A 14,971-nucleotide genomic window follows, 5' to 3' on the forward strand; every position below is an offset into this window, starting at 1 on the left:
TGAGTATTTGTGTTAATGTTCAATGTGATAAAATATCAGCGAATCCGCGGGTTTTCTGGTGATATTTGTCTGCGAGTGCTGTTGAAACATTAACCCCAGTCCCCTGTTACCGACACTGTTATATAATCTGTTTATTTCGTCTTTATTTCCCTGCTGTTTCAGGCTGGGGAACAATGAGTTCAGTGAGACTGGGGAGAAGGAACTGAGATCTCTGCAGGAACCCAGACCCGGACTGACAGTGACTGTTGGAACATCTGAATGTGTGAACATCCCCGCCCGCGGGATGGGGTCATTTTGGCCGATTCCCCGCCCTCCCCTTTAACTCCTGCCCTTACCTTTAATGGCCGCGCGCCGGCTTTAATTCCCAACGTTTCTGACGGAGCTGACTCCTGTTCAGCGCTCTGTGACTTCGGAAGCGGTCCCTCAGTGACGTATTTCCGCCTGTTGTCCAACGGCACAGCTTCCGCCGGATGTGCGTGTTCGAGACTCCCCCACGTGAGACCCCGGGGAATTACACAGACAGGAAGAGACCGGTGGCCGGGGCTCAGTCTGGGACACCGGTGTCCCGGGGTGGGATTATCCCGGGAGAGAATCCTTTTGCTCCCTTTGCTGAGGACGGTGCATTCGGCTGTCTGGCTGATATAATGATGTTAAATTGACAAATACCTCGGCAGTGACCCTGGATCTGCAGCGATCTCGGACACGACCCTAAAGTGTGATTTTGTAATCATCGGTTCCCCGATGCAGAGTGACGGTGAGAAACGGGACTGATTATTCAACCAGTCTCTCATTGTCACCGGACAGTTAACTGTGTGTGACTGTGAGTGAATCGGGAGCAGCTTATTTATTTTCGCACGTCAGCAGCTCACACATTGTTTAATTTACATTTGTCCTGATGAAATCAATAAACCGCTGTAACTGCCTGTCTTGGTGTTGGACTCGAGTCTCACTAGAGGAGAAACAGTGACCTGGGGTTCCTGCTGCCCCCCGCACCCGGTGTACTGCAAGAATGGGTCTGAGCTCCTCACACTGGTACAGCAGCCTCTCAGCTCCAAGCTCAGGGATGTCAGTAAAATAGTGTCTGGTCCCCAGGATCTCTTCACTCCCCATCCCCATCCAGGCTGACCACTGCTTCCTCATTCCCCAGATACTTACACTACCCTGACCTCCACCTCCCTGCGCACTCTCCTTGCTCTCGCAGAAAAAAAAAACGACAAAGGAGATCAGAAAATGCAAACACGGGGAAATCTGCAGATGCTGGAAATTCAAGCCACACACACAAAATGCTGGTGGAACTCAGCAGGTCCGGCAGCACCTATAGGAAAAGGTACGGTTGACGTTTCGGGCCGAGACCCTTCGTCAGGACTAACTGAATGAAGAGATTTGAGAGGAGGAGGGGGAGATTCAAAATGATTGGAGAAGACAGGAGGGGGAGGGATGGAGCTGAGAGCCAGAAAGATGTTTGTCAAAATGGATACAAGGCTGGAGAAGGGAGAGGATCGTGGGATGGGAGGCCAAGCGAGAAAGAAAGGGGGAGAGGAGAGGCAAGGAGTTATAGTGAGAGGGACAGAGGGAGAAAAAAGAGAGGGGAAACAAAAGAAAAAAACATAAAAGATTATAAATAAATAAATAAACAAGGGATGGTGTAGAAAGGGGTGGTGGGGCATTAACGGGTTTGAGAAGTCAATGTTCATGCCATCAGTTTGGAGGCTACCCACTCAGAACATAAGATGTTCTTCCAACCTGAGTATGGCTTCATCTTGACAGGAGAGGAGGCCGTGGACAGACATACAAGAATGGGAAGGGGACGTGGAATTAAAATGTGTGGCCACTGGGAGATCCTGCTTTCTCTGGCGACAGAGTGTGGGTGTTCAGCGAAACGGTTTCCCAGGCTGCGTCGGGTCTCGCCGATATATAGAAGGCCGCATCGGGAGCACCGGACGCAGTATATCACCCCAGTCGACTCACAGGTGAAATGTCGCCTCACCTGCAAGGACTGTCTGTGGCCCTGACTGTCCCATCACACACTCCCGGGGTCGGACACAAAATGAATCTCCCTCCACTCCATCCCATCACAAACTCCCGGGGTCAGACACAGAGTGAATCTCCCTCCGCACCGTCCCATCACACACTCCCGGGGTCAAACACAGAGTGAATCTGCCTCCACACCGTCCCATCACAGACTCCCGGGGTCAGACACAGAGTGAATCTCCCTCCGCACCGTCCCATCACACACTCCCGGGGTCAAACACAGAGTGAATCTGCCTCCACACCGTCCCATCACAGACTCCCGGGGTCAGACACAGAGTGAAGCTCCCTCCACACCGTCCCATCACACACCCCCGGGGTCAGACACAGAGTGAATCTTCCTCCACACCGTCCAGTCTCGCCCTCTCGGGGTCAGACACAGAGTGAATCTCCCTCCGCACCGTCCCATCACACACTCTCGGGGTCAGACAGGGAGTGAAGCTCCCTCCACACCGTCCCGTCACACACTCCCGGGGTCAGACACAGAGTGAATCTCCCTGCCCACCGTCCCATCACACACTCCCGGGGTCAGACACAGAGTGAATCTCCCTCCCCACCGTCCCATCACACACTCCCGGGGTCAGACACAGAGTGAATCTCCCCCCGCACCGTCCCGTCACACACTCCCGGGGTCAGACACAGAGTGAATCTCCCTCCCCACCGTCCCATCACACACTCCCGGGGTCAGACACAGAGTGAATCTCCCTCCGCACCGTCCCATCACACACTCCCGGGGTCAGACACAGAGTGAATCTCCCTCCCCACCGTCCCATCACACACTCCCGGGGTCAGACACAGAGTGAATCTCCCCCCACACTGTCCCATCACACACTCCCGGGGTCAGACACAGAGTGAATCTCCCCCCACACCGTCCCATCACACACTCCCGGGGTCAGACACAGAGTGAATCTCCCTCCACACCGTCCCATCACACACTCCCGGGGTCAGACACAGAGTGAATCTCCCTCTTCACGTCCCATCACACACTCCCGGGGTCTGGCACAGAGTGAAGCTCCCTCTGCACTGTCCAATCTTGCCATCTCCTGCCCAGACATGGAGAAAAGGTCTCTGTAGAGTGAAATATATCAGCTAAATTCTCAAGTTGAAACGGATTAGTGAGGACACTCTCAGCTCGTAGCACAGGGACCACGGCCCCCTCCCCCCCCCCCCACACACACACCAGAGGAATCTCTGTAGAGAAGGTCAGAGGGGCAGGAAGAGAAGTAGTGTAACGAAGGGGTGCACGGAGTGGGCAAAGGTGTGAGGGGGCACACACGGGCAGGGGAGTACAGGTCGATATTAGAACCCCTGCAGTTAACAATCACATTTGATTTCTAGGGTCCAGAAGTAGCTGAGGATGAAATCGAAGATGAGGAAAATTTTGCAAAACCGGGACCCCACCCCTTCCCGTCCTCTCCCACCATCCGCACTCCTAGGAGGACGCGGTCCCTTCCAGTCCGCTCACACGGGGCACGCTCCCAATCAAACTCCACCCTTGCCTATTCATCCCCATCGCCTGAACTCCAAATGGACCCCACCCCTTCTCATTCCTTCCCATCTTCCGCACACCCAATGGACCCAGTCCTTGCCGTTCACTCCCAATGGGACCCACCCCTTCCCGTTCACACCCAATGGGACCCACCCCTTCCTATTCACGCCCACTATCTGCCTCCCAATGGGGCTCCTTCCAGTTCATTTTCAACGGGTCTGTGAACCTGGAAACTGGCGGGGACGCCCGAATTCCGTGTTTGACAGAACTCAGGGCGGCGTTTACGGAATTTGACATGGACGCCGATGGGTTTATTAGTTACAAGGAAAGTCGAGGGTCGTGTGGATGTTGACGACTTTGCAAAACGGACTATGTTCCTTCTCCTGGCGGAGGAGGTGGATATTATCGGACTTCAGGAACTTCTGCACACCTTCCTGAAGATGGTAGGAGGTGAGGGAGGTTTATGGTGTGAAGGGATCCAGGAGTGTCCACATTAACTGTTTGAAGAGTTACAGGAGAGTCATTTATCATTGATGGTTTGTTTTGAAGAGAGAGAGAGAGAGAGACAAAGAGTGATGGTTGGACTGTCACGGGAGCTAACTTTGGAGATAACACTGAACAGCTCGAAGGTGCTCGACAGGACATTATTGATGTTAATTCCAAGGACTTGTTGCTTGCTGACATGTCCTCACAGACAAAGGTAGGAGGGACTCTTTGAATGACAGGTGATGCTTAGCACAGGGAAATAAATAGGAGGTCAGATAATACAAACCTCAGACACATGATCGGGACACTAAATGAGCTTTGTGGTGCCCACAGAGAAAGTGGGTTTCTGGAGGACCGATCAGGCAGATCGATCCAAGTGCTCTGCCAGTGAAGATTCAAAGGCAAGACCGGTGGGGAGTTGTCTATGTATCCGACCCTGGCCTGGGTAGACAGCTCAACCACACCGAAGTACGGTCCTCTTTGTTGTTAGTTCACAGTCAGTGACTTGTGAAGGATTTCGAGGACAGCAAGAAAATCGACGGCAACAGCTCACCTCAAGACTCAACTCTCTCTCTCTCTCTCTCTCTCTCTCTCTCTCTCTCTCTCTCTCTCTCTCTCCATCGCCATTCAACTAAATTCCACGAACGGAACTGAACTTTACTCAATATCGTAAGACTGTATCTTTTTACCCCTAGACCTAAAGAAGCTTGGTTTTTCACACGTATATATATTCCACACTTACTTACATCTACTTATTGCTACCCTGTTTGATTTATGTTCACTTAGTTTTCTGTATTGTGTAGTTATTAATAAATATTATTAGTTTCTAGCAATACTAGACTCCAAAGTGGTTTCTATTTCTGCTGGTACTTTATTCCTGTCATGGGGTACGTGACAAAATTGGGGCCTATGTCCGCGATATGAACAAATCGGTCGGGAGGCTGGTTTGAATTGATTGGGAAAAATCCCTTTTGATTTGGAATTTTGATTTGGTTGTGTGGAAAAACAGCAGAAATGGAAGTTTCGGGATTTCTGGAACCGCCAGACCCCGTGTCCGTGAAGAAGGCTAGAAAATATGAGTTGCGGGATCTTGCTAAAGAAGTGAATGTAAAGAGAGGTATGATGAAAGCAGAAATTCAAAGGAAAATAGCTGAATATTATGTCTCTATACAGACACTTGAAGAGGGGAAGTTAAGGAGGTTTCCTGTAGTGAATGAGGAGGTGGAGGTACACCTGGAACAGTTAAAGTTAGAGAGGTTGAAATTGTAGATGAGAGAGGCAGAGAAACAGAGAGCGTTTGAAAGGGAGGGATGGCAACAGAACGCTCAGGTGGTGAACCGTGAGGAGGAGTTTAGTGTCAGTCGGGAAGTTAGGTTAGTGCCTCCATTTGATGAAGCAGAAATTGATAGGTATTTCCTACATTTCGAGAAGGTGACCTGTAATCGGGAGTGGCCGCGGGAGCAGTGGGCGGTGTTACTACACAGTGTGGTAAAGGGAAAGGCCCAGCAAACATATGCAGCCCTGTCTCTTGAAGACGCAAAAGATTATGATAAAGTGAAGGTTGCTGTGTTTAAGGCTTATGAGTTAGCCCCGGAGGCCTACAGCCAAAGGATTCGAGGTTTGAGAAAATCCTGGAACCAAACGTATCTGGAGTTTGCCCATGAGAAACGCGTATACTTTCATCGGTGGTGTGCTTCAAAAGAGGAAAATGAGAATACTGGTAACTTGAAGAATTTAATATTGCTTGAAGAGTTTAAAAACTGCGTCTCGGCGGAGATAAGGACGCACTTAGATGGAAAAGGGGCAGCGACACTCAGAAAATGCTAAGTTAGCAGCCGAATATGCCCTAACTCATAAAGTTAAGTTTTTCCCCACTGAGATTAACCCACAAGGGAGTAGAGATAATCCACAGGCTAAACCAGAGAGTAAACCGGGGATTAGTGATAAAACTAAGGAGGAAGGGAAGCAGTCGGGGAGAAAATTTCCCAGTTTTAAGTGTTACTCTTGTGGAAAACCTGGCCATGTGGCGTCAAATTGTTTTGCTACGAAAAGGGGAAAAGGAAAGGAGAAAGAGAAAACCCCAACTGCCGGCGTTCAGGCGGTTAAAATATAAGAGGGACTCGAGAGATTTATTTAAGAAGGGTTTGTGTCTGTGAAGGAGGGGTCAAACCCAGTCCCGGTTAGAATATGGAGAGGTACTGGAGCTTTCCAGTCACTGATATAAAATAATGTTTTGGAATTCGGTGCTGAGACAGACACTGGGAAAGTAAACATCTTTAAGGGCCTTGGAAAAGGAACAGAGGTCGTGCCTTTGCATAAGATAATCTTGAAATGTGACTTGGTAACGAAACCAGTCAGAAAAGGGGTCCAATCTGAACTACGGATAGACCATGTTGATATCTTACTCGGTAATGACTTTGCAGGTGGGGATATTTATCCAGCAGTTCAGCTCACAAGTAAGCCTGCTGCTGCTGAGGACCCGCCCAGAGACGCTGATGTGTATCCCGCATGCGCAGTGGCACAGAAAGGCTGCTGCTGATAATATTGATTTATCCGAGACTTTCCTACCGTCCTTATACCAACAGGATTTAGGGATAGTAAGGCTGAGGAAAGCAAGGAGGAGAGGAAAGACCTGTCCTTGTCAAGGAAGGAGTTCATAGAGGAGCAAAATAAAGATCTAGAAATTGTGGATTTAAAAGAGACAGCTCTCCCTGAGGAGGAAATTCAGAAAGAAACAATGGGGTATTATCTTAAGGATGGGGTGTTGATGAGGACGTGGAGACCAGCCACTGTGCCTGCCATTGAGGATTGGGCTATTGTGCACCAGGTGGTGGTTCCAAAGGTTTGCAGGGTTGAAATTTTAAACCTGGCCCGTAAGATGTCTTTAGGGGAACATTTTGGAGTAAAAAAGACGGTGCACAGGATCATGAGGGAGTTTTATTGGCCTAACGTGAGGAAGGATATTGTCAATTACTGTAGAGGGTGTCATACGTGTCAGGCGGTGGGAAAACCTAACCAGGCCATTCCAAAAGCCCCACTTCGGCCAATACCTGCTTTTGGTGAACCTTTTCCCGGGTCATAGTGGATTGTGCAGGCCCTTTGCCAAAGACTGCAGCTGGTCACCAGTATTTGTTAACAATAATGTGTGCTGCATCTAGGTTTCCGAAAGCTGTGCCTCTCAGAAACGTCCTGGTCAAGACTGTGGTAAAAGCACTCAGCAAGTTTTTTGCACTGGTAGGTTTACCCAAAGAAATTCAATCCGACCAGGGCAGCAACTTCAATTCAAAAATGTTCCAGCAAGTAGTGCCTGAGCTGGGAGCTCAACAGATTGTGTCATCTGCCTACCACCCGGAGTCTCAAGGGGCTCTGGAGAGGTTTCATTCCACTTTAAAAACTATGATTAAGACCTACTGCCATGAGAATGAGAAGGGTTGGGATGAGTGGATACACTTACTACTTTTTGCTGTGAGGGACACTATTCAAGAGTCCCTGGGGTTCAGCCCGTTTGAACTCATTTTCGGCCATAGGCCCAAAGGACCTTTGCCCCTGCTCAGAGAGCAATGGTCTAACCCAGACGTGTGTGTCGGCGTGTTAGACTATGTTTTAAAATTCCGAAAAAAGGCTTAACAAGGCCTGTGACCTTGCCAGGAAGAATCTGCAGCACTCCCAAATTAAAATGAATCAGTGGTTTGATAAGAGAGCGAGGGAGCAAGTGTTTGAAGTGGGAAACAAGGTACTGGCAACACACATCAAAGTTGCTGGTGAATGCAGCGGGCCAGGCAGCATCTCTAGGCAGAGGTGCAGTCGACGTTTCAGGCCGAGACCCTTCGTCAGGACTAACTGAAGGAAGAGTGAGTAAGAGTCAGTAACAAAGTACTACTGCTTCTTATGACCAACCCCCTCCAAGCAAAATTCCATGGGCCATACTGCATAGTGAAGAAAATTGATTCTTTGAATTACGATATTGAAATTCCTGACAGGAGGAAGGCCACGCAGTTTGTTCATGTTAATATGTTGAAACTGTATCATGAGTCTGAGGTGGTACCAGTAGGTATGACCACGAAAACAAGGGGGGGGCTGAGGAATTTGATAAAGAGGAGAAAAATCATTTCACTAAACTGAGTATCGTGTCCACGAGACTTACAAATTCCCTTATCTTAAAGAACCTTACTGATAAGGTTGGTCACACACAACCTTCAGGAATTCTGCAGATGCTGGAAATTCAAGCAACACATATCAAAGTTGCTGGAGAACGCAGCAGGCCAGGCAGCATCTCTAGAAAGAGGTACAGTCGATGTTTCAGGCTGAGACCCTTCGTTGGCCATTTGGGGCCTGCACAAAGAGAGCAATTGCAGGAGCTCATTAAGAAACATAAAGATTTATTTCCTGACAAAGCAAGACGATCCATCGGGGCAGTGCATGATGTCATTCTGAATTCAGCTCAGCCCATTAAACAGCATCCTTACAGAATGAACTTCAGGAAAAAATAGAGAAGTTGAAAAAGAGATCGGGTACATGCTAGCAACCGGTATTATTAGGCCATCTACCTCAGACTGGGCGTCACCATGCGTCCTTGTACCTAAGCCGGACGGTACCATGAGATTCTGTACTGACTACCAGAAAATTAATGCCATAACCAAGACGGATGCTTATCCTATCCCCAGAGTGGATGACTGTGTTGATAAAGTGGGAAAGGCTTAAGTACCTCACGAAGATTGATCTGTTGAAGGGATACTGGTGTGTTCCATTGACCGACAGGGCCAGAGAGATCTCAGCGTTTGTTACACCCTCAGGGCTGTATGAATACAATGTTTTGCCCTTCGAGATGAAAAATGCACCAGGGACATTTCGGAGAATGACCAATTCGGTGATTAAAGGGTTAGAAAACACAGAGGCCAGTATTGATGACCTGGTGGTCTGGAGTGACACATGGGAAGAACATAATGCAGCAGTAGAGCAACTGTTTGATAGACTTTCCAAGGCCAATCTTACGGTGAGCCTGGCTAAAAGTGAGTTTGGCCATGCCATGGTCACATATCTGGGGTATCCGCTGGGCCAAGGCCAGCTTGGCTCCCAGGCCAAGCTTCAATCGATTGCTGAAGTTTCTGTTCCAACTAGCAGGAAAGCTTTGAGAAGGTTTTTAGGGATGGTTGGGTATTATCGAAAATTCTGTAAGAACTTTGCTGGCATTGCTCTCCCCGTAACAAAGCTCTTAGGGAAGAGTGAAAGGTTTTCATGGAGTGATCTTTGCCAGGAGGCGTTTGAACATTTGCAAACCATCCTGTGTTATCAACCTGTGCTCAAAGCGCCGGATTTCTCGAAGCCATTCTCAATCGCCACAGATGTTAGTGATGAAGCTGCTGGGGCAGTACTGTTACAGAAGGGTGTGGATCATATTGAACACCCAATAGCTTATTTCTCAAAGAAATTTAATGTACACCAGAAAAATTATTCAACTGTTGAAAAGGAGTTAAAGTTTATACTTGCCCTGCCAAAAGACCTCTTTTGATTTACACAGATCACAATCCGCTGATATTTTTAAATAAAATGAAAGATAAAATAGGAGGTTGTTAAATTGGAATCTAGTATTGCAGGAATTTGATTTGGTAATAAAACATGTAAAAGGTACTGATAACATCATAGCTGATTGCTTATCCCGATGTTAAGTTGAAAACTGTACACATTTTTGCTTTGTCATCTGCTGTTTTTTTTTTCCCTGTATTGTTTAAAACCCTGTGATGGACATTTAAACAAAAAAATCGTCTTCGACATTTTTTTCCCTTGAGGAAGGGGAGCGGGAGGGGATCCAGGACTGCCCTATTAACTGTTTGCAGAGAGACATTTATCATTGATGGTTTGTTTGGAAAGGAGCGAGAGACAGAGTTATTCACCACCAATATGTTGCTTTTGAAAAGAGAGAGAGAGACGAAGATTAACGGTTGGACTGTCACTTTAAGGCATTGGAAGTAACTTTGGATTTTTACTGAGTTTGGAGTTGGAGACAGCACCGAGCAGCTCGAAGGTTGCTATGGTGACCGAAGGCTGGTTGTTGATGTTACTTTCAAGGACATGCTGCCTGCTTGCACTCCTTTACAAAGGCGGGAGGGACTCTTTGAATGACAGGTGATGCTCAGCCTGGTGAAATAAATGAGAGGTCAGATAATACAGACCTCAGGACACATGATCTGGACACTGAATGAGTATTGTTGGCCGCAGAGAAAGTGGGTTTTGGAGGATCGATCAAGCGGATCGATCCAAATTGCTATTCCATCGGTGAAGAAGGGGTTGACTGGTGGGGAGTTGTCTATGTGGCCACCCTCGCCTGGGTGATAGCCCCACCACAGAAAACCAGTGCCCCTGTTAAAGTCACAGTCGGTGAATTGTGAAGGATTTCGGAGGACGACGAGAAGATCGACGGCATCAGCTCACCTGAAGACTCAACTCACTCTCTCTCTCCCTGTCTCTCTCTCTCCCTGTCTCTCTCTCTCTCTGTCTCTCTCTCTCTCTGTCTCTCTCTTTCTCTCTCTCTCTCTCTCTCTCTGTCTCTCTCTCCATCACTACTCAACTAAATACCACGAACTGTACTGAACTTTACCGAACGTCGTAAGACTGTATCTTTTTACCCCTAGACTTAAAGAAGCTTGGTTTTCATACACAAATATTCCACACTTACTTTTATATATAATCATTGCTAACCTGTTTGATTTATCTACATTTATATTACTGTATTGCGTAGTTACTAATAAATATTAGTAGTTTATAGCAATACGAGACTCCAAAGTGTTTTCCATCTCTGCTGGTTCTTTATCCCCGTCACGGGGTACGTGACAGTGTTAAGAGAGACTGGGCTAGGGATAATGACAAGGGACGAAAGAGACAGGAAAGGAGATGGGAAGGGAGCGAGACAGGCGAGAAGATGACGGGAAAGGGAGAGGGCGAGAGAAGACAGAGAGAGAGACGGAGGGGAGAGAAAGATAGGAGGAAAGGCATGCCATGGAGCCGTACTGGGGGAGAAAGAAACCAGGGAGAGAGCGAGAGACAGGTGAGAGAGTGGTCGGGAAGGGAGGCTGGGGGAGGAAGAGAGAGACTGGGTAAAAGCAAGAGGCAGATTTGGGGATAGAAAGAATGGGTAGAGGAAGAATCTCAGAGATAGAGACTAGAGGGGAGAGTGGAGAAGCGAGACGGGAGAGAGGCCAGTGAGGTAGGAGAGAGCAACGGGGACAGTGTGATCGGGATAGAAGGATCTTGGGTGGAGAGAGAGAGGACGGGATGATGAGAGATTTCGGATGTGTAGAGAGGCCGGAGTTGGGGGAGGGCTAAGAGAGTGCTGGGGAGAGACGGGTGGGTGGGGAAGACAGACTGGAACGGAGTAGAGACAGGGAGAGAGCGAGACTGGAAAGAGACAGAGTGAGGAGAGACAGGGCACTGTGTACGGCGGGAAGGGGGAGAACGAGTCTGGGGAGAGCGAGATGGGGGTGTAAAGAGAGACTGCGATGAGAAAGAGACCGGGGTTTGGCAGAGAGACGGAAGAGAGAAACTGTGAGCGCGGGAAAAATTCTGTGATGATTGTGTGTGGGGAAGTGGAGTCAAAATCCAGAAAAAAAAATGTACCGTGAGGGGCTAGAGGCTTTCAAACACGCAGATTGCAGATCCTCCATTGTAATGTGTTCCCAAATCACCCAAACCTTTCCGTCTTGGTGACTCCTCCCACTGAGCCCACTCCTTCCAACCCGCATCCACGATCTCCCTCACTCCAAACCTTCTTAGCGATATTTAAAGGGAAAAACGATAACGACGGAGATAACGTTATCAATGGATCGGGGTGAAAGGGGACCCTGTAAGGCTGCAATTGTGCGGCATCACGGCAGCATAGTTATTTCCGCGAGGTTACCAGGTGCAGGCAAAAACTAAGAGGAAACATAACTGACTGTATTTCCCGTTTCTGACTGTATTAATGATAAGACTCTTGGCAGTGTGGAGGTTCAGAGGGATCTTGGGGTCCGAGTCCATGGGACACTCAAAGCTGCTGTGCAGGATGACTCTGTGGTTAAGAAAGCATACAGTGCATTGGCCTTCATCAATCGTGGGACTGAGTTTAAAAGCCGGGTGGTAATGTTGCAGCTAGAGAGAACCCTGGTCTGACCCCACTTAGAGCACTGTGCTCAGTTCTGGTTGCCTCACTACAGGAAGGATGTGGAAACCATAGAAAGGATGCAGAGGAGTTTGCTAGGATTGCCTGGATCAGGGAGCATGCCTTATGAGAATAGGTTGAGTGAACCCGGCCTTTTCTCCTTGAAGCGACGGAGGATGAGAGATGACCTGACAGAGGTATATAAGATGATAAGAGGCCTTGTTCGTGTGGATAGTCAGAGGCTTTTTCCCAGGGCTAACATTGCTAGCACGAAAGGGCAGAGTTTTAAGGTGCTTGGAAGTAGGTACAGAGGAGTTGTCAGGGGTAAGTTTTTTTTATGCAGAGAGAGGTAAGTGCGTGGAATGGGCCGCCGGCGATGGTGGTGGAGGCAGATACAATAGGGTATCTTAAGAGACTCCTGGAAAGGTACACGAGCTCACACAAATAGAGGGCTAAGGGTAACGCTAGGTAATTTCTAAAGTAAGGAGATGTTCGGCACAGAATTATGGGCCGAAGGGCCTGTATCGTGCTGTAGGTTTTCGATGTGTCTATGTATTTCCCGTTTCCCTGACAGATGGCAATCTTCTGCTGGAATAGTCTTACAGGACAGCTCCGCGCTACCATACAGATGTAAGCACCCTCTTAAACTGCCTGACGATGCTTATTATCAACGGCAGCTTATCCTGACATGCCAACCCCTGATACATTTACACTGCACCGCCCGATACACTGAAACATCTCAGCCGAGCAATCACCAAAAGCCCCTTTCCGTGTGTAACAGAGCAGAAACTCTTTCCTTAACCGGACGCATCTATAATGACCCAGAGGGCGTAGTGGCAGAAGTGTTTTTGAATGCAGAACAGAATGAGCGATTTAAATTGCCGAACTCAATTCCTCATGTCACTAGAGCCATCAAAACCCCCGCAACTTCTGAACCGCTGGAACCCGTGCTGCAGACTTTTCAGGAGTTAAGCTGAACACAGCGCATAAATCTGTTCAGTACTAATGCTTCTCTACAACTTCATTCCGCTCAGGTTGGATGTATAATATTTCCCTCTTCATCGTTAAAACAAAGTTTGACCCGTTTGTTCCCCCTGCTTTGCCTGAATATGTCGTACACGTGTTGCTTTCGCAGGTACCTCCCTCCTTGTGGGCGATTCCCAAAAATCACGAGGAACTTGTACATTCCGCCCCACCACTCAAAGATTTATGCTATTCTACCCTCTATACTTCAGTATGATTTTTGACTGGAGGCAATGGAAAGTATGAAACCTGTCATAAAAGCACTTTTCGATCAGGAAGTGTTACTACCAACCTGTAGTCCCTGTAATTCTCTTATATCACCAGGTCATGATAATGAATGACTGTTTTTTGCAATACTTAAGGGCGATTATCAAGATAGCACGTCAAGGGTTTACTAATGGCAATTTAACAGAACGACTCGGGGCCGCAGACAACCCACTGCATGGTGTTCTGCACAATTACCAGCAGCTGTAAGAGACATGATTGGCTGTCTAACAGCGGTCACCGACACGACAATTAGATAACATACAACATAGAAAACTACAGGACATTACAGGCCCTTCGGCCCACAATGTTGTGTTCACCATATGACCTACTCCAGAAACTGCCTTGTATTTCCCTGGCGCATAGACCTTTAGTTTTCCGAGTTCCATGTGCCTATCTGAGAGGCTATTGTATTCGCTTCCATCACCGCCGCCGGCAGTGCATTCCACGCACCCAACACTCTCCGTGTGAAAACTTAACTCTGACATTCCGTCGGTACCTATTTCCAAGCACATTAAAAGTACACCTCACGTGTTAACCATTTCATCCCCGGGAAAGAAGCCTCTGGTTATCCACACGATCAACTCCCCTCATCATCTTATACATATAATCATGGTAGAAACGTCCAATCCTATTAAATTGGATCTCCCTGCTGAAGTGTGCAGGCCCGAAACATTGACTGTTTACTCTTTCGTATAAATTCTACTTGGCTTGCTGAGCTCCTTAGGATTGTGTGGGTATTATTTTGCTTTCCAGCTTCTGCACATGTTCTCATATTTACGATTAGACTCGGACAACAGTCAACAACATAAGAACCTGCGCTGCAGACAAGAGACAAAACTGACCCCAGTTCATTACCAGCTCCGGAATGCTCTGGTTTTATCATTTAATCTGGCCAGGCAATTATGTTGTAGTCTTTAAGCCACTCAATCTGATTGGGAGTTAAATTGGCCAAGACTAGAATGAAGCCGGAAATGGGACATAATCCTTACGTATCATTGGAAATATTATTTATGATAAGCTTTGAGTTGGTAATAACTGACGCGAAGTGCATTGATCTATCGTGCGCTCGAAAAGATATTGGCCGTGACATCTCTTACTTCCGTCAGCCCCGGGCGAGGAGGATCACCGGTGTTGTATAACGCTGATCGGTGGCAGGGAAGACATCAGCATCACGGCACTGGAAATGCAACAGAGTGAGTAACGTTCCGTCAGAAAGCGGTACAACATCTTTTAAAGCAATTTTAATTCGGATTTCCAGTGTCACTCTTTTATTTTTCAGACATCGATAAACCTTCCAGTTCGTTCGAGAGAGAGAAAAAAAAGCACAAATAACTTCTTCTTCTTGCTCTGGAAGTTCATTAAATTTCAGTGTACGCTTATTATCAATATAAATATATGTTCCTGCAATGAGATTTATTTTGTTCAGTACCAGACAGAAGGTGTAGTCAGAGAGAAACAATGAACGGCCGGGGAAGGAAAGAAGCAGACTGTGACGAGGCCTTGGGATGTGAACAGAGATGAAGCCGGAGATATGCAGGGACAACATG

General features: G+C 47.8%; 2 protein-coding genes across 5 annotated transcripts in view; one reads left to right on the forward strand and one right to left on the reverse strand.

Moving 5' to 3' along the window:
- The window catches only part of LOC140208518 (NACHT, LRR and PYD domains-containing protein 3-like), a 39,764-nt gene extending 35,135 nt beyond the window's left edge, over positions 1 to 4,629 (forward strand). For 3 of the 4 annotated variants that reach the window (XM_072277256.1, XM_072277259.1, XM_072277258.1), the window contains one exon: positions 163 to 4,629. In XM_072277256.1, coding sequence (XP_072133357.1) covers positions 163 to 322 — 160 coding nt within the window. In that variant the 3' untranslated portion in view covers positions 323 to 4,629. The remainder of the gene's footprint in view (positions 1 to 162) is intronic. The other variant, XM_072277257.1, reaches the window with a different exon arrangement.
- Positions 1 to 14,971, reverse strand: part of LOC140207837 (uncharacterized) — a 268,940-nt gene that overhangs the window by 189,922 nt on the left and 64,047 nt on the right. The gene's annotated exons all lie outside the window — the stretch shown is intronic.

Source organism: Mobula birostris, chromosome 13 (genome assembly GCF_030028105.1).
Source record: "Mobula birostris isolate sMobBir1 chromosome 13, sMobBir1.hap1, whole genome shotgun sequence".
Classification (NCBI taxonomy): Eukaryota; Metazoa; Chordata; class Chondrichthyes; order Myliobatiformes; family Myliobatidae; genus Mobula; species Mobula birostris.